The 26,485-nt window shown below is 42.9% G+C and overlaps 1 protein-coding gene across 2 annotated transcripts in view; it reads left to right on the top strand.

Annotated features, from left to right (window-relative positions):
- Nucleotides 1-26,485, top strand: part of slc6a5 (solute carrier family 6 member 5) — a 62,480-nt gene that overhangs the window by 31,915 nt on the left and 4,080 nt on the right. For both annotated transcript variants that reach the window (XM_059652183.1, XM_059652182.1), the window contains exons 9-14: nt 4,596-4,699; nt 4,827-4,951; nt 12,434-12,546; nt 16,315-16,446; nt 22,414-22,513; nt 26,133-26,233. In XM_059652183.1, coding sequence (XP_059508166.1) covers nt 4,596-4,699; nt 4,827-4,951; nt 12,434-12,546; nt 16,315-16,446; nt 22,414-22,513; nt 26,133-26,233 — 675 coding nt within the window. The remainder of the gene's footprint in view (nt 1-4,595; nt 4,700-4,826; nt 4,952-12,433; nt 12,547-16,314; nt 16,447-22,413; nt 22,514-26,132; nt 26,234-26,485) is intronic.

Here is a 26,485-nt window from a genome sequence, read left to right as displayed (position 1 = left end):
TTGTGTTGATTACCGCGTATGTCCTCCCACAACTGATGAATCAATACTCCTCCAAGTTGAACAACACCTAGAGGATGCACTGAGGATGGCAAGGGCACAAAATGTATTCTGGGTGGAGGTTTCAATGTCCACCACCAAGAGTGGCTCGGCAGCAGCACTACTGATCGAGCTGATCAGGTCCTAAAGGATATAGCTGCTAGACTGGGTCTGCGGCAGGTGGTGACGGAACCAACAAAAGGGAAAAACATACCTGACCTCATCCTTACCAATCTGTTGACTGCTGATATTTCTGTCCATAACAGTATTGGTAAGAGTGACCACCGCACAGTCCTTGTGAGACAAAATCTCACCTTCATATTGAGAACAACTGCCATCGTGTTGTGTGACACTACCATTGTGTTACATAGGACAGATTTCAAACAGATCTAGCAACTCAAGACTGGGCATCCATGAGACGCTGTGGGCCATCAACAGCAGCAGAATGGTAATCCAGCACAATCTGTAACCTCATGGCCCAGCATATCCACCACTCAACCATTACCATCAAATGAGCGGATCAACCCTGGTTCAATGGAGAGTGCACGAGTGCATGTCAGGAGCGGCACCAGGTACATCTAAAAATTGAGGTGTCAACTCAGTGAAGCTACTAAACAGGGCTACTCACATGTCAGACACCATAAGCAGCATTTGACAGACAGAGCTGAGCAATCACACAACCAGTGGATCAGATCTAAGCTCTGCAGCCTTATCACATCCCATTGTGAATGGTGGTGAACTATTAAACAGCTCACTGGAGGAGGAGGCTCCACAAATACCCCCATCCTCAATGATGGAAGAGCCCAGCACATCACTGCAAAACATAAGGCTGAAGCATTTGTAGCAGTCTACAGATAGAAATGCCAAGGATTGCAAACAATTCAAATCAATTCACTCTACGTGATGTCAAGAAATGGTTGGAGACACTGAATACTGCAAAAGCTACAGGAACTGACAACATGCTGGCGACAGTACTGAAGACTTGTGTTCCAGAACTTGCCGCTCCCCTAGCCAAGCTGTTCCAGTACAGTTACAACACTGGGATCTACCCGACAATGTGGAAAATTTCACAAGTAAGATCCCTTACACAAAAAGCAGGACAAATCCAACCCGGCCAATTACCACTCCATCAGTCTCCTCTTGATCATCTGTAAAGTGATGGAAGGTGTCAGTAACAGGGCTATCAAACAGCACCTGCTCTACAATAACCTGCTCAGTGACGGCCAATCTAGGTTCCACCGGGCCCACTCAGCTCCTGATCTCATTACAGCCTTGGTTCAAACATGGACAGCGGAGATGAATTCTGGAGGAGAGGTGAGAGTGACAACCCTTGATATCAAGGCTGCATTTGACCGAGTGTGGTCTCAAGGAGCCCTAGCAAAACTGGAATCAATGGGTATCAGGGGGCAAACTCTCTGGTGATTGGAATCATACCTGACACACAGGAAGATGGTCGTGGTTGTTAGAGGTCAGTCATCTCAGCTGCAGGGCATCTTTGCAGGAGTTCCTTAGGGTAGTGTCCTTGGCCCAACCATCTCAAAGTGCTTCAACAATGACCTTCCCTCCATCATGAGGTCAGAAGTGTGGATGTTCACCGATGATTGCACAATGTTCAGCACCATTCGTGCCTCCTCTGTTACTGAAGTAGCCCATGTTCAAATGCAACAAGATCTGGACAATATCCAGGCTTGGGCTGACAAGTGCCAAGTGACATTCATGCCACACAAATACTAGGCTATGACCATCACCAATAAGAGACAATCTAACTACCACTCCCTGACATTCAATGGTGTTACCATCACTGAATCCGCACTATCAACATCCTGGGGGTTATCATTGACCAGAAACTCAAATTGACTCACCACATAAAAACAGTAGTGACAAGAGCAGGTCAGAGGCTAGGAACACTGCAACGAGTAACTCACCTCCTGACTCCTCAAAACCTGTCCACCATCCATAAGACCATAAGACATAGGAGTGGAAGTAAGGCCATTCGGCCCATCGAGTCCACTCTGCCATTTAATCATGGCTGATGGGCGTTTCAACTCCACTTCCCTGCACTCTCCCCGTAGCCCTTGATTCCTTGTGAGATCAAGAATTTATCGATCTCTGCCTTGAAGACATTTAATATCCTGGCCTCCACTGCCCTCCGTGGCAATGAATTCCACAAGCCCACCACTCTCTGGCTGAAGAAATGTCTCCTCATTTCCGTTTTAAATGTACCCCCTCTAATTTTAAGGCTGTGCCCACGGGTCCTAGTCTCCCGGCCTAACGGAAACAACTCCCCCACATCCACCCTTTCTAAACCATACATTATCTTGTAAGTTTCTATTAGATCTCCCCTCAACCTTCTAAACTCTAATGAGTACAATCCCAGGATCCTTAGCCGCTCATCGTACGTTAAACCTACCATTCCAGGGATCATCCGTGTGAATCTCCGCTGGACACGCTCCAGGGCCAGTATGTCCTTCCTGAGGTGTGGGGCCCAAAATTGGACACAGTATTCTAAATGGGGCCTAACTAGAGCTTTATACAGTCTCAGAAGCACATCGCTGCTTTTATATTCCAACCCTCTTGAAATAAACAACAACATTACATTCACTTTCTTAATCACGGACTCTACCTGCAAGTTAAATTTTGGAGAATCCTGGGCCAACACTCCCAGATCCCTTTGTACTTCTGCTTTATGAATTTTCTCACTGTTTAGAAAATAGTCCATGCCTGTATTCTTTTTTCCAAAGTGCAAAACCTCGCATTTGCTCACGTTGAATTTCATCAGCCATTTTCTGGACCACTTTCGTAAACTGTCTAAATCTTTCTGCAGCCTCCCCACCTCCTCAGTACTACCTGCATGTCCACCTATCTTCGTATCCAGAAGGTACAAGTCAGGGGTGTGATGGAATACTCCCCACTTGCCTGGATGAGTTCAGCCCCAACAACACTCAAGAAGCTTGACACCATCCAGGAGAAAGCAGCCAGCTTAATTGGCACCACATCTACAAACGTTCACTCCCTCCACCACCGACACTCAGTAGCAGAAGTGTATACTATCTGCAATGCAGAAATTCACCAAAGATCCTCAGACAGCACCTTCGAAGAGCATGAACACTTCCATCTAGAAGAACAAGGGCAGCAGACACATGGGAACACCATCAACTTCAAGTTGTCCTCCAAATCACTCACCATCCTGACTCAGAAATATATCACTGTTTCTTCACTGTCGCTGGGTCAAAATCCTGGAAATCCCACCCTTAGGGCATCTGGGTCAGCCTATAGCAGGTGGACTGCAACGGTTCAAGAAGGCAGCTCACCACTACCTTCTCAAGGACAACCAGGATGGTCAATAAATGCTAGCCAGCCAGTGACGTTCATATCCCACAATTGAATAAAAAATGCCTATCCCATTCATGTACCTGTCCAAATGTTTCCTAGATGACAAAATTGTAATCACCCCCAGCACTACCTCTGGCAGTCTGTTCCTCTGTGTGAAAGAATTGTCCCCCTAGACCTTATTATATCTCTTCCCTCTTGCATTAAACCTATGCTGTTTAGTTTTAGACCCTCCTACTATGGGGACAAGCTGTTGGTTATCTTCCTTATCTGTGCTTCTAATGATATTATAGACCTCTATAATGTCACCCCTCAGTTTTCTCTGCTCTCAGCCTATCCAGCATCTCTTTACAAATTGAGTCCAGTCCAGGTAGCAGCCAAGTAAATCTTTTCTGCACTGCTTCCAGTTTAATTATATCCTTTCTATAGTAGGGTGACCAGAATTGCATGTAGTATTCCAAATGTGGCCTTACCAACATTTTGTACAAATGCAACAAGATGTCCTAATTCCTGTTCTCAATGCTCTGACAGACAAAAGCAAGCATGCTTGAAAACAAGCAAAAAAGCCTTTTTCACCGTCTTGTATACCCGTGACTCCACTTTTGAGGATCTATTAACCTGTGCCCCTTCATCTCTTTGTTCTATAACACACCCAACACCCAGGGCCCTATCATTGACTGTGTAGGTCCTGCCCTGATTTGACCTACCAAAATGCAACACATTGCATTTATCAAAAATAAAACCCATCTGCCATTCCTCAGCCCACTTGATCAAGTTGGCCCAGTTGATCAAGATCTCACTGCGTTCCCAGATAGCCTTCTTCATTGTCCACTGTACTGTACTATATAAGTAGTGTTCTTCTCCTTCTTTTCCTCTTTAAGAGTTGCAATTATATCTCTCTTGAATTGTGGCTCATCTTCCCATCTGCAAAATTCAGACTCTGAGATGGCAGGTCCTGTCCTTATTTTCCTTGACAGATCACTTCTCCTAATGGATTCATGGTGGAATTCCTCAAATTGGAACCTGTTCATCATGATTGCCAAATTTATTCCAATATTTCTTTATGTGGCTCAGTGTTAAATTGATCTTCCTATGAAGTACGAGGAGACATTTTATTATTTTAATGGCACTATAAGTTGTTGTTACAATGGCGCTACATAAATATGAATTGTTACCATGCAATCTTAATTTGGTACAAATCACAGCTCTGTCTCTGTTTGTTCCAATAGGTGTGGAAAGATGCAGCAACTCAAATTTTCTTTTCGCTCTCTGCTGCCTGGGGAGGACTGATAACACTCTCCTCATACAACAAGTTCCACAATAACATTTACAGGTAAGCTGGAAGATGTTTCATTTGCTCGCTCCTCACTTGGTGGGTGTCAAGTTTTTAGGAGCAGTTACTATCCTGAACGTGGGCGGTGAGCTTTTTGTAACTGCTGTTCTTCTCCACCTTCCTCCAGGGACACTCTGTTAGTGACTTGTGCCAACAGTGCCACAAGTGTCTTTGCAGGATTCGTCATCTTCTCAGTCATTGGCTTCATGGCCAAGGAACTTAAAGTTCCCATTACCGAGGTTGCGGATGAAGGTAATTTCAATGTTAATGCTTTGGGTACTTTGAAACACTTAGAACATAGAACATAGAACAGTACAGCACAAAACAGGCCCTTCAGCCCACAATGTTGTGCCGACCATTGATCCTCATGTATGCACCCTCAAATTTCTGTGACCATATGCATGTCCTGCAGTCTCTTAAATGACCCCAATGACCTTGCTTCCACAACTGCTGCTGGCAACACATTCCATGCTCTCACAACTCTCTGAGTAAAGAACCCACCTCTGACATCCCCTCTATACTTTCCACCAACCAGCTTAAAACTATGACCCCTCGTGCTAGCCATTTCTGCCCTGGGAAATAGTCTCTGGCTATCAACTCTATCTATGCCTCTCATTATCTTGTATACCTCCAGTAGGTCCCCTCTCCTCCTCCTTTTCTCCAATGAAAAGAGACTGAGCTCAGTCAACCTCTCTTCATAAGATAAGCCCTCCAGTCCAGGCAGCATCCTGGTAAACCTCCTCTGAACCCTCTCCAAAGCATCCACATCTTTCCTACAATACGGCAACCAGAACTGGACGCAGTGTTCCAAGTGCGGTCTAACCAAAGTTTTATAGAGCTGCAACAAGATCTCACGACTCTTAAACTCACTCCCCCTGTTAATGAAAGCTGAAACACCATATGCTTTCTTAACAACCCTGTCCACTTGGGTGGCCATTTTAAGGGTTCTATGTATCTGCACACCAAGATCCCTCTGTTCCTCCACGCTGCCAAGAATCCTATCCTTAATCCTGTACTCAGCTTTCAAATTTGACCTTCCAAAATGCATCACCTCGCATTTATCCAGGTTGAACTCCATTGTACTGTACTCCTGCACCAACCTTACCACTTACTAGAGGCTGTTACTTATCCACATGCCAGAGTTATCCCTCCGTACTTGGAATTTGGCCCATCAAATTCACACTGACCCTCTGAAGAGCATCCCAGCCAGACCCATCTCTCTACCCTGCATTTCCCATGGCCAATCCAACCAACCTGCACATCTTTGGGGAGCAAATCAAAGCAGCCTGAAGAAACCAATGCAGACACGGGGAGAATGTGAAAACTCCACAGTCAGCAGTCTGAGGCTGGAATCGAACCTGGGTCCCTGATGCTGTGAGGCAGCAGTGCTAACCACTGAGCCACCGTGCCACCCAGTTGCTGTCACACAGGGGCCATTCATTTGCGGTAGTTGTGACAGAAAATATCAGCACTTATGATATTGTGAGGGGCAATATGATTTACTCCAATAATCTGACTTCCAGCATTATTGTCACACTTTAGGAGGGCTGCAAATGATACAATGGCAATGTAACTGGATTCGTAACCCAGAGGCCATGTAATGTTCTGGGGACGTGGGTTCAAATCCCAACCCTAGCATTTGGTGGAATTGAAATTCAGTTAATAAATCTGGAGTGTGAGGTCACTCGCAGTGACTAATCACATACACATCTGGTTCAGTAATGTCCTTCAGCGAAAGAATTTCAGCATTGTGACAGAACAGAAGGAAAGCTATTTGTCCATTGTATCTGTGCTGATCTCCTGCCTTTTCCCCACATCCCAGCACACTATTTCAATCCAAATAATCATCCGATGCTCTTTTGAATGTTTCAATTGAACCTGCCTCCACCAGATATCCTGGCAGTGCATTCCAGACCCTAGCTATGTGTTGGGTGAATGATTTTATTCTCACCTCACTCTTGAGTACCACCTTTCCCAGTCAGGCCTACATGTGACTCCAGGCCCACAGCAATATAGTTGACTTTTAACAGCCCTCTGATGTCCTGGCAAACCAGTCAATTCATGCGAAGTTAGTGATGTGAAATAAATGCTGGCACTTGCCAAATGGTACCATATTCTATGCAAGAAAAAGGTATACACAAACACACATCCTGAACAACAACAGTGATCACATTGTCAGTCTAGTAATTTTTAGACATGAATTAATGATCGTGGTAACTAAGCATTTTAAATCCAATTAACTAAGTGGATCTGGAATGGACATTTAACACCAGTAATAGTGATCATTAAACTACCACATTCTCAATATAACTGAGGAAGTTCTGAGGAAGGGTCACCGGACCTGGAGGTGTAACTCTGTGTTTTCCCTTCACAGATGCTGAGCTTTTTCAGCAATTTCTGTTTTGTTTCCTGATTTACAACATCTGCAGTTCTTTCATTTTTAAAAAAAATTATATTCTCAGTAAAACCTGTCATAGAGCCATTGTGATTGAAATGAGGTTGGCCAGGTAGTTCTTCCTGTGTATGAAATTTCTGATTGGGACATTTAACCTGGGCAAATCAGGGAGCCCTGGCTGACAGGTATAAACAGGAGTCTTAGGGAGACTTCTCACTCTAGGGACTGACTCTGAGCTAGTCGGTCAGACTCCACGTGCAAGTAAATGAAGGGTGACTCAGTGATGGGATATTAGCCTCTATGCAGTTATTTCATAATACCTATAATAGAGACAGAGGCTACTTGGCCCACAGAGTGTGCTGACCCTCTGAAGTGCAACCCAGCCAGACCCTGTAACATTGCATTTCACATGGCTAATCCACCTAGCCCACACATCCCTAAAGACGATTGAGTGTAGCCAATCCACCTAACCTGTGCATCATTAGGCTGTGGGAAGAAAACAGGGGACCTGTTCAATATCAGGGAGGAGGTGCAAACACCACGCAGAGTCACCTAACACTGGAATTGAACCTGGCTCCCTGGTGCCTTGAGGCAGGAGTGCTAACTGCTGTTTCACCAATTCTCTCTAAGGAAGGGTGTCAAGTTGATTCTTAACTGCTGCCTGAACTGGCCCATGAATCTATTTCAGAAAAGTACAATACAATGGACTACCAGACATGACAAAGGCACACTGTACTCAGTGAACTTTGCAGATTTGCCCTCTCTGTTGAGTGAAATCAATGGGGATCCCCACAGACCAGTGAAGTAACAGTTTGACAGAGTATAATCACAGTATAATATCTTACAGGCAGTGTTCCAGACAGGTCCATCACTAGTCCTGGGTACGTCTTGTCCCAGCAGCAGAACAGACCCAACGGTATGCAGCCAGAAGTCTCTTGAAATCCTCAACATTGACTCCATGCCCCTTGGAGTTTCGTAACATAAAGTCAGACACAGCCCAGTGATTTGCTGTTGAATGTCACTTAGCACCATCCCTCACCATTCCATCATGTTGAGCATCATTTTGAAGAAGAACTGAGAGTCCAAGAGAACATTCTACTGCCTGGGTGGGAGAACTTCAATCTCCATCACCAACAGTGGCTCAGTAACACCTCTACTGATGGGACTGTATGAGACATGAATGATAAAGCTAGGGGGCTGGTTGGTAGTCTGTGACACAAGATGAGAGACGAAGAAAAATGAAAACAACTTCATCCTTGCTAATCTATGGCAGATGAACCATTATGTAATAATATTAATAGGACCTAAGTGGAGACTACATTCCATCTTCACATTGAGGATACCCACCATTATGTTGTGTGGCACTAGTTCTGTGCTATGTGCGATAGATCCAGAACAGATCTAGCAATTGACAGCTGGGTATCCATGAAGAGCAATGAGCCGTAAGCAGCAGGAGGACAACCTACAACCTGGTAGCCTTCCCATCCTCCAGTTCAGCATCACTATCAAGCCAAGGGATCAACACAAGTTCAATGAGGATTGTCAGAAAGCATGCTGGGAACATAAACGCGCATGTTTAAAACTGAGATGCCAACCTTATGAAGGCTAGAAGAAAAGATGAATTCTTCAGCATATTTCAGGATCACGGATGACTTGCTTCCACTCTGCTTTATTGGATTCTGAGATTGCACAGTCTGCAGTTACTGCCACATGTATGGCAGGTGGTTTTTGGAGGCTTGTGTGCCCCTCCATTGACTTTATTTCTGCTCTATATATTTCCAGACAAGTTTGTTTGATGTCTTCAGGGTTGCTTGAGAGACAACTGATTTCCAAGCCAGGTCGATAGAGGCTTCCAAAACATTTTCAAACTTTTTAAAATCATAAGTGGGATGTGGGGTTGGATGGAGTAATCAAGGAGAAACTCTTCCAATTTGTAAAAGGAACAAGAATGAGGGTGCCTATATTTAATACATTTTGCAAAAGAAGCAAGCATGACTTGAGAAAAAAAACTCAGCAAATGCAATATGGAATGCATTGCCTTGAAGTGTGGAGCAGAGAGGTTGACTGAGGCATTCAAGAGGGAAGTGAATGATTATTTGGATAAAATGAAAGTGCAAGATTATGGAGAAAATGCACGATTTTGGCTCTAGTTAATGATGCTCATTTGCAGAGCTGATTTAGAGATAGTGGACCTCTTTTGCACTGTAATATTTCTTATTATTCTTAGCAGTTGCTTTGGGCGTCTGCTGTCAGAGGTACAGATGACATGTAGAGCTTGTTTTCAGTCAATCATGCTTCAATGTTGGGTATGTTGGCTTGGAGACGATGTAACTGTGGTATCTCCTTTCCTGCTGCCAGATTTTGCGGATCTTACAGAGTCTGGTGATGCTTCCATTGCATTTGCTGTGGATCATCTGAGTCAGCACAGGCTACAGGAGTAAATCTTGATCCAAATCTCAGTTTTAAGGTAAAAACCAAAAGAACTGCAATGCTGTAAATCAGGAACAAAAACCGCAGTCGCTGAAAAAGCTCAGCAGGTCTGGCAGCATCTGTGAAGAAAAATCAGAGTTAACAGAACTGTTAAGATCTTAGTTCTCAAATAACCTTTTCCTCAATGGACCAAAAGTTGAGATGTCACAATGGCAACAACAATAAATCTTGTTATCCATGTCTGCTTCAAGACAAGATAAATGGTTCATGTTTTCCAGCTCCCCCCCGTTGATTTTAATCAATGGGGGAAACAGTGTTTTTCTGTGGGAGCCTCTTGGAAGAAGACTTTTGTTTTTGAGGAGTTTAGTGAAAGTCTCATTATCTCAGAGTTGACAAAAATCTGGAGCTGAGTTTGTGACTGAGGGCACGCACAAGTGTTTTCTGCACTTTAAACTCTATAATTGAGGTTGGAGTGGTTTTGAATTAGATTTGAAAATTAAACAGGTTCCTGCCTGTTTTGTTGATTATCTTCATGCCAGCAGAGGACTTTCTGGAGCTGCAACAATGCAGTGAGGAAAAGCGAGAAGAGAATTGGTGCAGCGATGCACCCTTGTTTGATTCCAGCTTTCACTGAGATGGGGTTTGTGACAGTTCTGTTGCAGAGAAAAATATTTTCATTGCAATGGATAAGATGAAAATTTCATAATTTTGGCATATCTGCCCATGAATGGTGGTACAATATTTAAACCAGTAACTGCGTGCAGGAGAGCCTATGAAATCCTCATTCTCAATGTTGGCAGAGTCCAACATGTGAATGCTAAAGAGAAACCTAAAGGGTTTGCACCAAACGTGGAGAATTAAGGAGAAGCACAGCTGGTGTGGCAGCATCTGTAAAGACAGGAACATTTCTAGTTTCTTGGCTCTTCTTCTCTGTCTTCAACTAGAAGTGCTGAGTGGATGGCCCATCTTCTGCCATAGGCCTCTAAGAAATAGGAACAGGAGTAGACTGTTCAGGGCCTGCTCCATCATTCAATAGGATCATAGCTGACCTTACATTGCTCACATCCTCTTTCTTGCCCTTTCCCTGTAGCACTTAATTCCCCAACTAATCAAGGAAATATCACTCTCAGCCTAATATATACATACACAAGAAATCTGCCGCGGCTCTCTGTGGTAAGGAGTTCCAAAGACTCACAACACTCTGAGAGAAGAAATTTCACCTCATCTCCGTCTTAAATTAGTGCCCCTTCATTCTGAGACTATGTCCTCTTGCCCTAGACTTTTCCATGAGGGGAAACATCCTCTCAGCTTTTAGCCTGTCAAGCCCCTTAAGAATCCACTACATTTCAACGAGATCACCTTTCATTCTTCCAAACTTCAGTGAAACTGTGGGGATAGTAAGAACTGCAGATGCTGGAGTCAGAGATAACGCAGTGTCGAGCTGGAGGAACACAGCAGGCCAGGCAGCATCAGACGAACAGGAGAGTCAATGTTTCAGGCCTAAACTCTTCGTTAGGATTGTTTAAATTGAATTCAAATTTCACCGCCTATCAGAGCAAGATTTGAATATGGCTGCCCAGAACATTATCTGGTTTGCTGGGTTAACATTTCAGTAAAAATACCACTAGACCATTGTCGCCCCCTTTTCAAAACTCAATTGACATTTCACCATCTGCCATAGCAGGATCTGAACCTGGGCCCCCTTGTGAAGGGTCTGGGCCCAAAATGTTGACTCTCCTGCAGCTGTGATGCTGCCTTACCTGCTATGCTCCTCCAGCACCACACTGTATTGGCTCAGTGAGACTGTTAAACTCTGCTCTTTCCTCTGTAACAGGGAATATCTGAATGAACTTTCCCAGAACGGTCACCAATGAAACAATACCTTTCCTTAAATAAGGGCACCAAAATTTTTCTCAATACTGCAGATGTGGGCTCACCAGCACCTTGTACAATTGCAGTAAGACTTCCTTAATCTTATCATTTAATATCCGCGAAATAAGAAAAGACATTCAATTAAACTTCCTGATTCCCTGCTGCACTTGAGTGCTAGCTTTCTGTGTTTCATGTTCAATTATCCCTGAGTCACTTTGTTTTGCAGTTTTGAGCAGTTTTTTTTCCGTTTAAATATTATTGTGCTGTTTTGTTCTTCCTTCCAAAATGAACCACATTGCTGTGGGTTTCGATTCACAACTAGGCCAGACCTGGTAAGGACCACAATTTCCTTCCCTAAAGGACATTCATGTAACAGATGGATTTCTACAACAATTAACACACACAAGCATTCAAAGGCACACTAACAATACTGATGCACACAAGCAGACAAATGTGGACACACTTGTGAACATGCACACACACGTACACACCCATACTCAAATTCCACAAAAACGCAGACACACACGCCCACACACTCATAAACACACACACGACACACTTTCATACATGCACACACATGCACACATGCACATGCAATACACACACACTCACACACATGCACATGCACCCACACATGTTCACAGCCAAATTTGTTTCTTTGACTAAAATGCTAAATATGGACAGCCCAAGGCACTCTGCTGTCCTAACTGCTGATCCACTCATGTCTAAACATTCAATCACATTTAAGCAATACTATGATTGCTAGTTTCATTTCTGATAAGAGAGACGGGATATTGCATTTTCATTCACAAACCTATTTTTTTCTTTTCAGCGTGAACTCGATAGAATCTTTAGGTTGACACCAAAATGTACAATATCCCAGACAGGCACAACTCTCACCTCATGGCCATCAATGAGCCTGAGATCAGAAGTTTTCCTGAGGTTAGAGGGCGGCAGGGAAAAGTTCTGTCCGAGTGAGTGGGGGAAAGTGTGTCTCTGAGGCTAATTTTAACCAGTGCATGTTCTGTCTGTCCCAGGTCCAGGTATTGCATTTGTAGTGTATCCAGAAGCTCTAACCAGACTGCCATTATCACCATTCTGGGCTATCATTTTCTTTTTGATGCTTTTAACACTTGGATTGGACACAATGGTAAGTCACAACCCACTCAATGCTGACCTGTTGCTGTTGTGTTTTGCTTCGCTCTGTTAAAATGTTATTCTGTTCTCTCTGGGTCTTGGGTCATGTGTTGAAGGAAGACAACATGAAATTCACTAACACCTTTCTCCAAGAGGATCACTTAGGCAGATTCTTTTTGTTATCTTTTCTTTAACCCTTGACCTACAATACATCGCATTTGGAGGTGAATTAATTTTCCCAATTGCACATCAGGGTGAATGGTGTAGTTGCACCGGGATGCAGCTCTGCCACACTTCCATTACGCTCACTCGTGGTTTTCCGAAACACTTTTTACAATGTGGACATGCAGACAGTCAACCCTGCCCTGAATTGAACCAGCCAAGTCAAGTTCTGGGCTTTTTGCAGTTCCGTATAGTAATCACTAGAAACTCACACCCACCAAGCTCATTCAACTTGCTCACAGTTAAGAGCTTTGAAATAGTTTTGCCGATGCAGCAATCACAGCACGAAATATGTCTGATGATGATTGGTTCTCCAACTGGAGCTTGCTTCAAACATATCTCCTGCTGAGAGAGCAGCATCAGTGAGTTTGCTATTTTGATCGCAGTGCTTTGAGCTGCACAACTCAAGGGTGTTGTGGTACAGTCAGAGTGCCTCTGCCTCTAGGCTAAAATGTTCAAGCCCTACTTCAGGTTGTGATAAGTGCGTGGGTGTGTTATAGCACATGCGTTCAATTCTGGTCTCCCTGCTATGAAAAAGATATTGGAATCCTAAAAGAGTTCAGAAAATATTTTCAAAGATGTTACCAGGGTCGGAGGGTTTGAGTTATAGGGAGAGGCTGAATAGGCCGGGGCTTTTTGTCTCTGGAGTATCAAAGGCTGAGGGGTGACATTATAGAGGTTTAGAAATTCATGAGGGGCATGGGCACGGTAAACAGATAAGGTCTTTTCCCCACGGTAGGGGAGTCCAAAACTAGAGGGTTTATCTCTGTGACTCTATAACTATGACATCTGAACAGGTTCATCAAGGGATGAAAGAAATAATTTCAATCATGAATATGGGGCACAATGGTTGTATTAAGACTGAACTATGATATAAAATCTGGTTGATAGGTGATATAGAGGCTGCAAACTTGTCGCCGTTACAAACTTGTGGAATTGCTGGTGGGTCATGTACAATCATGGAGACATAGAGCTGAAAAGCACGGAAACAGGCCCTTCGGTCCAACTCGCCCATGCTGGCCGAATATCCTGAACTGATCTAGTCCCATTTACCATTATTTGGCCCATGTCCCTCCAATCACCTCCTATTCATAGATCCATCCAGATGCCTTTTAAATGTTGTAATTGCACCAGCTTCCACCACTTCCTCTGGCAGCTCATTCCACACACACATCACCTTCTGCCAGAAAACATTGCCTCTTATGTCTCCATTTATATCTTTCCCCATCGCTTTATGCCTAGTTTTGGAACCTCCACCTCCCCCACAACCATGGGGAAAAGACCTTGGTTTACTGCCTTAGTGAATCAATGCTTCCCAGTGTGGAAAGTTTAATGAAGGTATATATGATGCATTTCAGTTGAATTACTCAACTTATGAATGCTGACAGGTCAAGGCATCAAAACTTTAACTGTAACATTTTACTTATCTGCACTTTATAATGTTTGCTTAAACTCTGCCTGTGGCCATTTATTTCTGGTTATGAACTGTATTATTTTTGTTCTGCTTCAACACCAATTTGCGCATGTATAACTATATTTAACATAGTTAAAACATCCCTGTCTATGTTACAAAAGGTAATGAGACAACAGTTCACAGGCAGGCCAGCTGCAGGAGGTCTAGCATTGTAACAATATTGTTGATCTAGTAAGTGAGAACTTCAGGCTGAAGCTCTGGGACAAAAAGCAGAAAGTGCTGGGGAAACTCAGCAGCATCAGTGGAGCAGAGTTAACATAGAGTGGAAGCAAGGTTTGCAATCAGAACCCAACCCCTTCCCATTGGATGAGCCAGGTCAACATTGCCTTCATTATCATGCATAATCCTAAATACCCGAACAAAATCTAGAGGTCTTTGGAGAAGGAAGAAGAATGATAACCAGATGATTCTGTTGCTGAATATAGTGCTTGTGTAACACTGTCCACAGAGGGTCCCAGCTTTAGAAAAGATGTAAATTGCTGTGGTTCTGTGCTGGCTGATTGACTCAACTTTTACTATCGACACTTATCACAGAAAGCCACCCCAGGCAGAAAATAGCAGAGGCCAAATGACATCATAGATAGGTGGCACCTTTGGATTTCGCACCGCTTACTTTGAACACCTTATGTTCAGCTTCCACCTCTACCCGTGGTGCTATCCTTCATCCTCTGACGTGCAGCAAGGATCTTGAGTGGCGTGAACACGCTTAATGTTGTTACTTGATATTGACAATGAGTGCTGTCGGGTACTTGTAGCCCAGTAATAGTGTCCCTGTCTATAGAGTCAGTAGGCCTGATGTCAAGTTTCAACTGCTGTAACAATGGCACTTCTGAGCAAGTTGGTTAGAAAATAATGACCAAAGAGTGCAATGTTGAAACTCAGAAACTGAGAATGATTTAAAAATATTCAATTATGGTGGATGCTAGAGAGTTGAAATTAAACAAAACACTGCAAACCAGGGCCAGTGATGATCTAATGGTATCATCATCAGACTACTAACCCAGAGACCCAGAAAATGTTCTGGGAACCCAGGTTTAAATCCTGCCATGGCAGGTGGTGAGATTTGAATTCACTAGAAATCTGGAATTAAGAGTCTAATGATAACCATGAACCCATCATTGATTGTTTTGGAAAAGCCAATCTGTTTTTCACTCAAGCCCTCCAAAGAAAACAACTGCCATCCTTACCTGTTCTCCCGTATATGAGACTCCAGATCCACAGTAATGTGGCTCTTAATTGCCATCTTGGAAATTAGGGATAGGCAATAAATGCTGGCGTAGCCAGTGATGCCCTCATCTCATGAATAAGTAAAATAAAAACTCAGCAGGTTTGGCAGCCTCTGTGGAGATTGGAGACATTATTTTAATATTTTGAGCCGATTTTCAAAGAAAGTCAAACTGGACTCAAATCAGCAATGATACTCTGGCTGCCACTTAGTAGTGTGACATCTGCTTGTTTGAATATGGAGTCTACACTTGAGACAACGACTTTTCTGTCTTAGCTTCTCAAGTGCTTCTAGTCTCTTGTGTCTTTTTGTTCGAATTCATAATGTAAACCTCACCACAAAAGCAATGTGTGAACTGCATATTAAAAGAAAACAGGAAAACAACTTCATTCACATCGTGCCTTTCGCAACTTTGGCATTTCCCAGAGTCCATTGCAGCGAGTGAGGTGTTTTTGAAGTACAGTTTCTGCTGCATTGTCACTGACAAAAAAGACAGGAGTATACTTTCAACATGTTATGAGTATAGAAACCTGCCAGTGGGGAATCACGCGCATCCTACAGTAACAGCTCAGTTTTTGTATCCACTAATTGCAATGATTTCTGTAGCATTGGCCAACCTGCAATGCAGGCTTGGAGCCAGGCAACAGGTTGAAAATCTACCTTGCAATTATGCCTCATTGTACTTCAGAATTAAAATGTTCAATTGCTATGATTATGGTTTAAATGAGAATTGCTTTCCATTTGGTTTTGTGGCTACAGGAGCATTGCCCAATTCAAATAGCTCTAAACAGCAAAATAATGTAAATAAAGCATTTTATAATTGTATGTATAACTTACTACTTCTTCCAATTTTGTCTAAGTTTGCAACCCTTGAGACCATTGTGACCTCAGTAGTGGATGAATTCCCTGGATACCTGAGACCTAAGAAGCCTTTGTTCACATTAGTCTGTTGTGTGGTTTTCTTCTTCATGGGTATTCCCATGGTAACCCAGGTAAGATATTGTCCCAATATCAGTGAAAGCACAGCAAATTTCAAAAGACAGAAGTTCTACTTTTTGTTGCTTTTGGTATGATCACTGTAGTTGTTAATACTGGACCAACCAGACCCCAGGGTATAACCTGGCTTATTAGATCCTAAGAGCTAATGGGAACTGCAGATGCTGGAGAATCCAAGATAACGAAGTGTGAAGCTGGATGAATGCAGCAGGCCAAGCAGCATGTCAGGAGAACAAAAGCTGACATTTCGGGCCATCTGATGAAGGGTCTAGGCCCGAAACGTCAGCTTTTATGCTCCTGAGATGCTGCTTGGCCTGCTGTGTTCATCCAGCTTCACACTTTATTATTAGATCCTAACATTGATTTTTAAACCAGTAATTATGGAACGTGTTCACAAGAGGCTGTCGGTGTACTTTTAACACATAAAAAATGTTTATTAAACAAGAAAAAAACATGATTAATATTACATGAAACAATACAAAAGGTTGGAAAAATTTCATTAAAGCATGAGGAAAGGATTCAAGTTCACATTATTCCTTTTATTCTTGCAATGTCAATACAAGTCCTTAAGCCTCAGTGACAAATTGTCATTCTCTCATTCTAAAACTTCTTCCCCAGGCTTAGGCTGGGACAGCTGCAAATGGTTTCCCTTCCACATTTCAGCACAGTCACCAGATGTTATTTTCCTTCGGCTGTTTCTCTTCCGTAAGACACCTAAAACAAACTGCAAACTAAGCTCACTTTGATAATAACTTCATGAAAAATACAGAAATTCCTAAAATCCATGTTCAGGAGCCTTGCCTCCGCTCTTTGATACCCACATGGACAAATTAACTTGATTTCTGGATTGTTATATCTTTCTGTATGTCTGGACCATTAGTAACTCAACTGCATAGTTTCCTTTTGTTGTACATTTTCAAGACCAAACACTCACTCCAAGGTTAAAAAAACCTCATTAAAATACATGCAAACAAAACACAACTCCAGACTTAGAGCTATAGAGTTATTCAGTTGTATAGCACCGAAACAGACCCTTCAGTCCAAGTCATCCATGCTGAGCAGATATCCTAAATTAATCCCATTTGCCAGCATTTGGCCCATATCCCTCTAAATTCTTCCTGTTCATATACCCATTCAGATGCCTTTTAAATGTTGTAATTGCACCAGCCTCCCCCACTTCCACTGGCAGCTCATTCCATACATGCACCACCCTCTGTGTGAAGAAAGTGTCCCTCAGGCCCCTCTTAAATCTTAAATAAAAACCAAATGGATTTGCAGATGCTGATCAGGAACAAGTTCTGAGGAAGGGTCACTGGACCCGAAACATTAACTCTGTTTTCTCCTCCACAGATGTTGCAGACCTGCTGACCCTTTCCAGCAACTCTGTTTCTGTCCCTCTTAAAACATTCCCCTTTCACCTTAAACCTATACCCTCTAGTTTTAGACTTCCCTACACTGAGGAGAAGACCTTGATTATTCACCCCATCTGTGCCCCTCATGATTTTAAAAACCCCTACAAGGTCACCCGCCAGCCTCTGGCTCTCTGCCCCAGCCTATTCAATCTCTCCCTTTAGCTCAAACCCTCCAACCCAGGCAACATCCTTGTTAGTCTTTCTGGATCCTTTCAAGTTTAACAACATCTTTCCTGTTGTTCTTGGTACCATTCACCGAACAAATTTAAAATTAAACTAAGCCATGTCTCTCCACCAACCCCCAACCCATGACACACAAGATACAAAATATTCATTCAACTCAAAATATATATAATTTTTAACATTCGGCCAGGGATGCAATCCCTGCTGTTATGTCAGAGGTGCTAGTCTGTTCATTCATTCTCTTAAAACAAGCCTTACACTACAAAGCCTTCATATTAAGAGGTAACACCATGTGGAGCTGGAGGAACAAAGCAGGCCAGACAGAAAAGAGAGGAGGAGTGGAGAGAGGGAAAGGCCGGTGGGATGGTGAGAGGTGAGTGCAGTAGGGAGTGGTGGAGATTGGTCAGTGGGATGGGTGGGGCGGATAGGTGGGAGAGAAGATGGACAGGATGTGCCAGGTCAAGAAGCCAGGGATGAGAGGGAGGGTTGTACATGGGATGAGGCTGGGGGTGGGGAGATTTTGAAACTGGTAAAATCCATGTTGAGGCCATTGGGCTGTAGATTCCCAAGGTGGAATATGAGGTGCTGCTCCTCCAGTTTCCAGGTGGTGTCGTTGTGACGCTGGAGGAGGCCCAGGATAGACATGTCACCCAGGGAGTGAGAGGGGATGTTAAAATGGCTTCTGACAGGAAGGCGTGGTTATTTGTTGCATATAGAGTGCAAATGCTCTACCGAATGATCTCCGCGTCTCCACTTGTTCTCATCTATGTGGAAGAGACCTCATCGGGAGCAGCGGATGCAACAGAACACATTGACAAATGTGCAGGTGAACCTCTGTCTGATGTGAAAGGTTTGTTTTATGCTTTGAATGGAGGTGAGGGTGGAGGAACAGAGGCAGGTGTAGCAATTTCTGTGGTTGCAGGGAAAGAGGCCAGGGATGGTGGGGTTAGTGGGGAGTGTGGAGCAGATGAGGGAGTCACGGAGAGAGTGGTCCCTACAGGAGGCAGATAGGGGTGGGGAGGGAACTGTGTCTTTGGTGTGGGGTTGGATTGTAGTGGCGGAAATGGTGGAGAATGATACTTGGAATACGGAAGTTAGTGGGGTGATATGTGAGGGGGATTCTGTCTTCATTTTTGTTGGTGGGAGGGGGTTTGTGGGCAGAGGTGTGGGAAACACAAGAGATGCAGTCAAGAGCATTTTTGACCACCGAAGAGGGAATGTTATGGTCCTTGAAATAAGAGGACATCTGGGATGTTTGGGAGTGGAATACCCAATCTTGGGAGCAGACCACAGCAGAGGCAGAGGAATTGGGAGTAGGGGAGCACATTCTTGCAGGGAGGTGGGTGAGGAGGTGCAGTCTATGTGGCTGTGGGAATCGGTGGGCTTGAAATAGATGTCAGTTTTGAAACCCAAAATGTCAACATTCCTGCTCCTCTGATGCTACCTGGCCTGCTGCGTTCCTCTGTATTATCTACACACTGTATTATCTCTGACTCCAGCATTTGCAGTTCTTCCGATCTCAAAGTTTTCATAATGTCCTCTTATTAAGGGCACTTTACAATACCCCAATTACCTCATAAAATGCAAACCACCTCTTTTGTTGCAGGCCCTCATATCTCTCAGGTCATCTCTTGTAATGAAGTTGTACACCCCTTCACTGGCACACATAACAATTAAAGGAATAGTTTCAAGAACCCTAGGTAATTGCATTGCGTTTTGCTATTTAGGACCATTACTGTCATTAGGGAACCAGACCACCCACAGGTCCTTACACCTTTACACAGGGCTGGCTCCTGGGGAGGTCCTTTTGCTTCAGGGAGACAGACTCTGGTAGAATGTGTGGAAGAAATCAAGGTGCAGATGCTGTCACTTCTGTCAATTAACCAAGGAGGGAAACCTGCAGAATTTATCCTCTAAGGTTTTGGAGTAGATTTGTAGTTCGGGTTGTGGGTGTTGTGGTGGGTTTGTTGTTCCACAGAAGTTTCATTACCGTGCTGGGTAACATCATCAGTGCAGTCTCCGATGAAGTGTCGGTGTGTTTTCCCGCCTGGTTTTTAAACTCTGGAGTCCGTTGAGCTGGATTGCCTCACTTCCGGTTTTCCTTCATAGTGTAGTGTACATGGGGTCAAGTTCTATGTGTTTATTGATGGCTTTCTTCGTGGAGTACCAGGCTTCCAGGAATTCCCGTGCCTATCTCTGCTTAGCTTGTCCCAGGATTTTGGTGTTGTCCCGGTTGAATTGGTGGTTCTCCTTATCCATGTGGATTGAGATGAGCGAGTATTGGTCATGTCTTTTTGTAGCCAGTTGCTGTTTGTGTACCTTTGTTGTTAGTTTCCTTCCTGTTTGTCTGATACAGTGTTTCTCATAGTCTCTGCAGGTAGATGACATTGCTCCTGTCCATGGCAGGGGTGGGGGGGCGGGGTGGGTGTTTAGTTCGGGTGAGCAGTTGTCGTCGGGTTGATGTGGGTTTGTGTGCCACTGTGATGCCCAGTGGCCATAAGAGTCTTGTGGTTAGTTCTGAGGTGTTCCTGATGTAGGGTAATGTGATGGGTGTGTCGGGGCATGTAATATCTTCCTGACATTGTTCGTGTAGGCATCTTCTGACCCAGTTTTCTGGATATCTATTATCCCTGAAAACCTGGAAGAGGTATTCTTCTTCCTCTTGGCGTAGTTCCATGTTGCTGCAGTGTGTTGTTGCATGTTTAAATAATGTTCGCACGCAGCTTTGTTTGTGTGGGGGTATGGTTACTGTTGAATATCAATACCTGGTCCATGTGTGTGACTTTTCTATGTACTTTCATTTGGCTACAAAAAGACATGACCAATATTCACTCTTCTCTATCCATATGGATAAGGAGAACCACCAATTCAACTGGGACAACACCAAAATCCTGGGACAAGCTAAGCAGAGACAGGCATGGGAATTCCTGGAAGCCTGGTATTCCATGAAAAAGCCTTTAATAAACACATAAAACTCAATCATTCTACCATGAAGGAAAATTGGAAGTGAGGCATCCCAGCTCAACGGACTCTAGAGTATAAAAACCAGGTGGGAAAACACACCGACGCTTCATTGGAAGTTGCACTGATGATGTTACCCAGCAGGGCAATGAAACGTCTGCAGAACAGTAAGCCAGCTCAGTGAGCCAACCAACCTCAAGAGTTTATCCTATGGTGCCACATGGTGCAGAGGCAATTGCGAATGTGTCTGCATTTGAATCACAATGAGCTGGACACGCAGCCTGTTGACATACAACAGCAACACAGAATAGATGCCTTCAGTTCCTACTGTTGTGGCACCCTGTAGTCCCTCTGCCCTGGTTATGGTGTTAACATGAATTAACAACCAGACCATTACTTAAGCATGTATTGTTCATGATTGAAGACATGTTAAGGAGGAATATATCAATGGAGATGCATAAGCTTTCAGCCCATTTTCCTGTACTTAAAAGGCTTTAGCACTTTACAATAATGGATTCTTGCCTAAAAATTGAGCAGGTGAAGATGTTGGCAATTATCCATAAGCATCCACTCCCTCCACCGCTGACATTTAGCAGCATAGGTGTGCACTATCTGCAAGATGCACTGCAGAAATTCACTAAAATTCCATAGACAGCACCTTCCAAACCCATGACACTTCCATCTAGAAGGACAAGGGCAGCGGGTACATGGGAACACCACACCCTGCAAGATCCCCTCCAAGCTACTCATCATCCTGACTTGGAAGTACGTTGCTTTTCCTTCAGTGTCATTGGGTCAAAATCCTGGAATTCCCTCCCTAACAGTGGGTCTACCTACAGTATGTAGACTATGATTCAAAAAGGCAGCTCACCTCCACCTTCTCAAGGGCAACTAGGGACAGGTGATGCCCATGTCCCATGAGTAACTAAAACCAGAAGTGAAAAAACTATACCTTAACCTTCTGGTCTTAAACTCATTGATGTTTAGGAATGAACTATAATCATCGAGATAGATGAAAAAAAAACAAATGATTAATTGCACCCGACTCAGGGTCAGCTGTCATGATGATGAAATGCTGCTTTTATACCGTACTTTCTAGAATTAAATGATGGCAACAAGAAAGATTAAGAAAGGGAGTTTGCGTAACTTGTGTTCACATTGCCATGGGAACCTGAAGCTAAACAGTCCTATTTTAACCTGTTTTTAATTCATTAATTCCACAGAATATCTAACTAAAAATAGTGATGTGATTTAATCTTGTTCCTCCCATTCATTTACACCACAGTTATTTTGAAATGTCTTTTGAGACAGGAATGGTAGATGGATTTCAAGAATGTGTACACACTAATTGTAATATTGCAGTTCGACATTTGCACAATCCAACACTGATTTATTTTGTGATATTAGGGTGGAATCTACATGCTACAGCTGGTAGACACATACGCAGCTTCCTATTCCCTGGTCATCATAGCAATATTTGAACTAGTGGGAGTTTCATACATATACGGTAAGAGCGATCTAGTTTATTGACTCTTATGCTGCAAAGCCATTCAGCTTACACAATCAATATGTTGTGAAATTCACATCAGCATTTGTATCATCTGTTTTCTCATTCAGGCATAATTCTAGAAAATAACATAAAGTCAGTCACTTCAGTATTTCACTTAGAGGTTACTCCTTTGCCGGTATGAATGGCATAGCGCATGCTGGTGAATTATTTGCATTAACAAACCTTTTCAGTCATAATATGAGAGAAATCTACATTAAAAGGCCAGATAATGACACACTTGTGCCAGATAATGCTGTTAAACATTATGGTTTAATGTTGTAATTATTATAAACCAACCCACATATTTTCATTTAATCCTCCACCTGAAGACAAAGCAATTCAGACTTTTGACAACTGATTGCTAGAATAATGTTGTGCAAAATTTAAATTCTGTGATGAATTAATGCATTGATTTTTTTTCTGTCGGAATTGAGTAGTTAAGAAGATTTTCTGTAACTGTCAGCCTAACTAGGGAGCGGTATTCTCACCCCTGGGGTAGAGTGACATAGGTTCAAGCCTGACTTGAGATATTGGGACAATGTAGGCTGACACACAAAGAAGATATTGCATTATAGACTGGGATATTATTTGAAAAAAACATGCTTCGAGGTGGATGTCAAAGATTTCCTGGTAGCATATAAAGAAGAACAGATGTGTTCTTGTTGCCATTAAAAGGTTAACCCATTAGAACATTAGAAAAAAATAGGTTATCTGATCCCTTACCCCATTTACTGTGAATGGGAACTTGGTGTGTGCAAACTTTTGCCATCGTTACTGACATAATAATGCATCCAGACTATCTAAATGACAATGAGACACTTTAAAACAATCAAAGAACATGAAAGGTTGAGGCAATAGTCTAGCTGTGTCATTGCTGGACTGTTAATTTAGAAACCCAAGTATTGTTCTGGGAATCTGGGTTTGAATCCCACCATGGTGGAATTTAAATTCAATAAAACTTGGCAATGAAGAGTTTGATTGTTGGGGAAGACTGATTTGGTTCACTAATGCCCTTTAGAGAAGGAAACTGCCGTCCTTACCTGGCCTGTCCAACATATGACTCCAGACCCACAGCAATGTGGTTGACTCTTAACTGCCCTCTGGGCAACTAGGGGTGGACAATAAATGCTGCCTAGCTAGTAATGCCCTTCTCCCACAAATGAATTTTTAAAAGAAACCTATGTTAGTGAAATAATATTTCTGTATATTTCTCATTAGATGGGCTGAAAAATATATACAGTTAACATGTTGTGAAACTTAAATAATGAAAGTGCAACAATGTAAAAGTTGAATACTGTAACCATTGCCTTGATTTTAATTTGGGCTGGAATCTGAGGATATCTGGTCATTGGTGGGTGGTAAATGTGATAGCTCCTGGGCCACATGAATTCATTGCAACACTGAGCGATGCTTAAAGCTGCTGAGTTGGTGGGAGCCAGAACTTGGAAGTACATTGCTTTTCCTTCAGTGTAATTGGGTCAAAATCCTGGAATTCCCTCCCTAACAGCATTGTGGGTTTATCTACAGCATGTAGACAATAGTTCAAAAAGGCAGTTCACCTCCAGGATGGAGACCACAGGTGGAAAAGAGATCCCCATAAGGGGCAACTGATGAATGAAGGGGGAGGATGTCGGGAGGGCTTTGTGGAGTTATTCTTGGAAGTGGTGCATCTGATGGTGCTGTTGCAACTAATATTTGGGGAGTGGAAGTTGGAATTAGGAAATAATGTGAGGGAAGGTAGAGGCTTGGAAGAAGGAACGGCCCCAGACAGTCTTGTGAAGCCAAAAAGAGCAGTCCTGAAACTGTTGGCCCTTTAGATCTAAAGAAAAATGTAAAACTCATCTAAGAGCCTGGTGACTCCAAATTTTGTGCAGAGAATGGAGATGGCCTATTGTTAAAATGGCATGTTGATACCCATAAATTGAGCTGTGACTTTAAGTTTTAATTAGACCCAGGCCATCTAAGGCTAATTAAAAAGACTGGATGGTTTGCGGGGAAGGTGAAGGGGTCATTCATTACATCTGTGGCTTCAGAGAAGGATCAGACATGTTGGCACAAATCAATCACCTGTGTCAGATGACAGCCGAGTGGGGTATTGTAGGTGAGAAATTAAGCTATCATTAATAATTTTTAGTTAACAATGAGCTGAAAATTACTCTTAAGCAGTGGTGCTAAAGGAACAGTATTGGATTTGACGCCCTTTACATGCGGTGCCTTACGTTCAGTCCCATTAGCTCCAATGGAGAGCCATCTGTTCTGTCAGAATTTGTATTCACCACAAGGTGGTGCTCTTTCTGCAAACATCTCAACTGCAGAAGCTGGAGTGAAGCAGCGATCAGGGGAAATATGCCAACCTGGCATTTGCAACCAAGTCTTGGACGTGTAAATAGGATTTTACAATCTATAATAACTTCACCCTATAACACAAACAAAATCCATCTCAGTATTGCTGCATTTTCAGCAAGACCACTATCACTGTGAAAGCATCTGCTAAGATATTTATAATGGTCGGCCATAAAAGCATTCAAGCTCAGAAGAACTCTTCAGAAGGCAATGAAACATGTGCAGATTTGGAACTCAACCAGGAACTGGCTTTTGAAAGATGAAGAGAAAAGTAATCATATTTGTAGTCCTGAATGCGCAATTAACCATTTAATCACTATTCAAATGATGTAGTCGCAATATCATTGAATGGACAAGAAACTTGTTTTTCACATGTGTAAGCAAGCATTTAATTGATAGTTACTGGTCACCAATGAAGTCATTTCTCCTAGAGAAGGAGTTCACCATTGAAACATATATGGATTATAAGGACGTTTTGCATTTATGAATTAAACCCAATGAAATATCACTGTAGAGCATCAGTATCCAATCTTTAAGTCAGACATGTAATAAATCCAGGTGCATACCTAAAGAGGGAACAGGTCTGTGTTCATATTGGTCATAGCAGGGTTCAAAAGGGACAGCATTGAGTTACCCTGCCCCACTCATAGCATGTTTTTGTTGGAAGGATGTACACTCGGGCTGATCTGCATTGAAATAGTTTTAGTGCTTTAAAAATATAAGTGAACAAATGGACTTATCAGGTATTTAATGACATTTCAATGTAGACGGCCTGCCTTTTGGTTTCAGACCACATGACACTACACATGTTGTCTTTACACTGGCTGGAGCAATACAATAGCAACAGCAGTGATGAAATAGTGTGACACTGCTCATACCTGACACCTAATCTGAGACTCACTTCACTTTGACTGCAGTTAGAGAGGAATTTTGCACATTTTTGAATCTGTTTCTGCTTTGTATCCGTCCAAAGTGGGGGGATTGCATCAGCTCCATTTGCAGTATATCTATAATGTTTGAATTTCATTAAGGTGGGTGATTTTTATTTTGTTAAAGTAGTTCATTTGTTCTATCATTCCCCTGCCTGAGCAGAGAACAGTTTAGAGAGGTGAAATGCATGAAAAAGTATGCTTGTAATGGTCTTCATAGCCACTGTCACCGCTGTGCTCCCCCTCACACAGCCCCAGTGCCCAATCAAATGATATCAGTTAATATTGAATTTCTGTGCTAACAGGCTTGAAACGGTTTTGTGAAGATATCGAGATGATGATTGGATTCCAACCTAGCTATTTCTGGAGAATTTGTTGGGCCTTTGTCACTCCTACAATTCTTACAGTATGTATCATATCTTCTAATGCTTCCATTTTCTTCATTACTGGATGTCAATACTAGAAACTGAGAAATAACTTGGTACTTTGCGCCATTGTTACATATACTGTACAGATGTCTACCATTATGTGAAGGGATTAGTAGACCAAAGGACCAAGGTTAATCTACCTTGTCTTGTACAGAATCCCAGAATTATTACAGTGAAGACAGAGACTATTCAGCCCATTGTGCCTACACTGGCACCTTTTGATCTTGGTA

The sequence above is a fragment of the Stegostoma tigrinum genome, chromosome 17 (assembly GCF_030684315.1).
Source record: "Stegostoma tigrinum isolate sSteTig4 chromosome 17, sSteTig4.hap1, whole genome shotgun sequence".
NCBI classification, from domain to species: Eukaryota; Metazoa; Chordata; class Chondrichthyes; order Orectolobiformes; family Stegostomatidae; genus Stegostoma; species Stegostoma tigrinum.
This window is presented reverse-complemented; position numbering and strand designations above follow the sequence as displayed.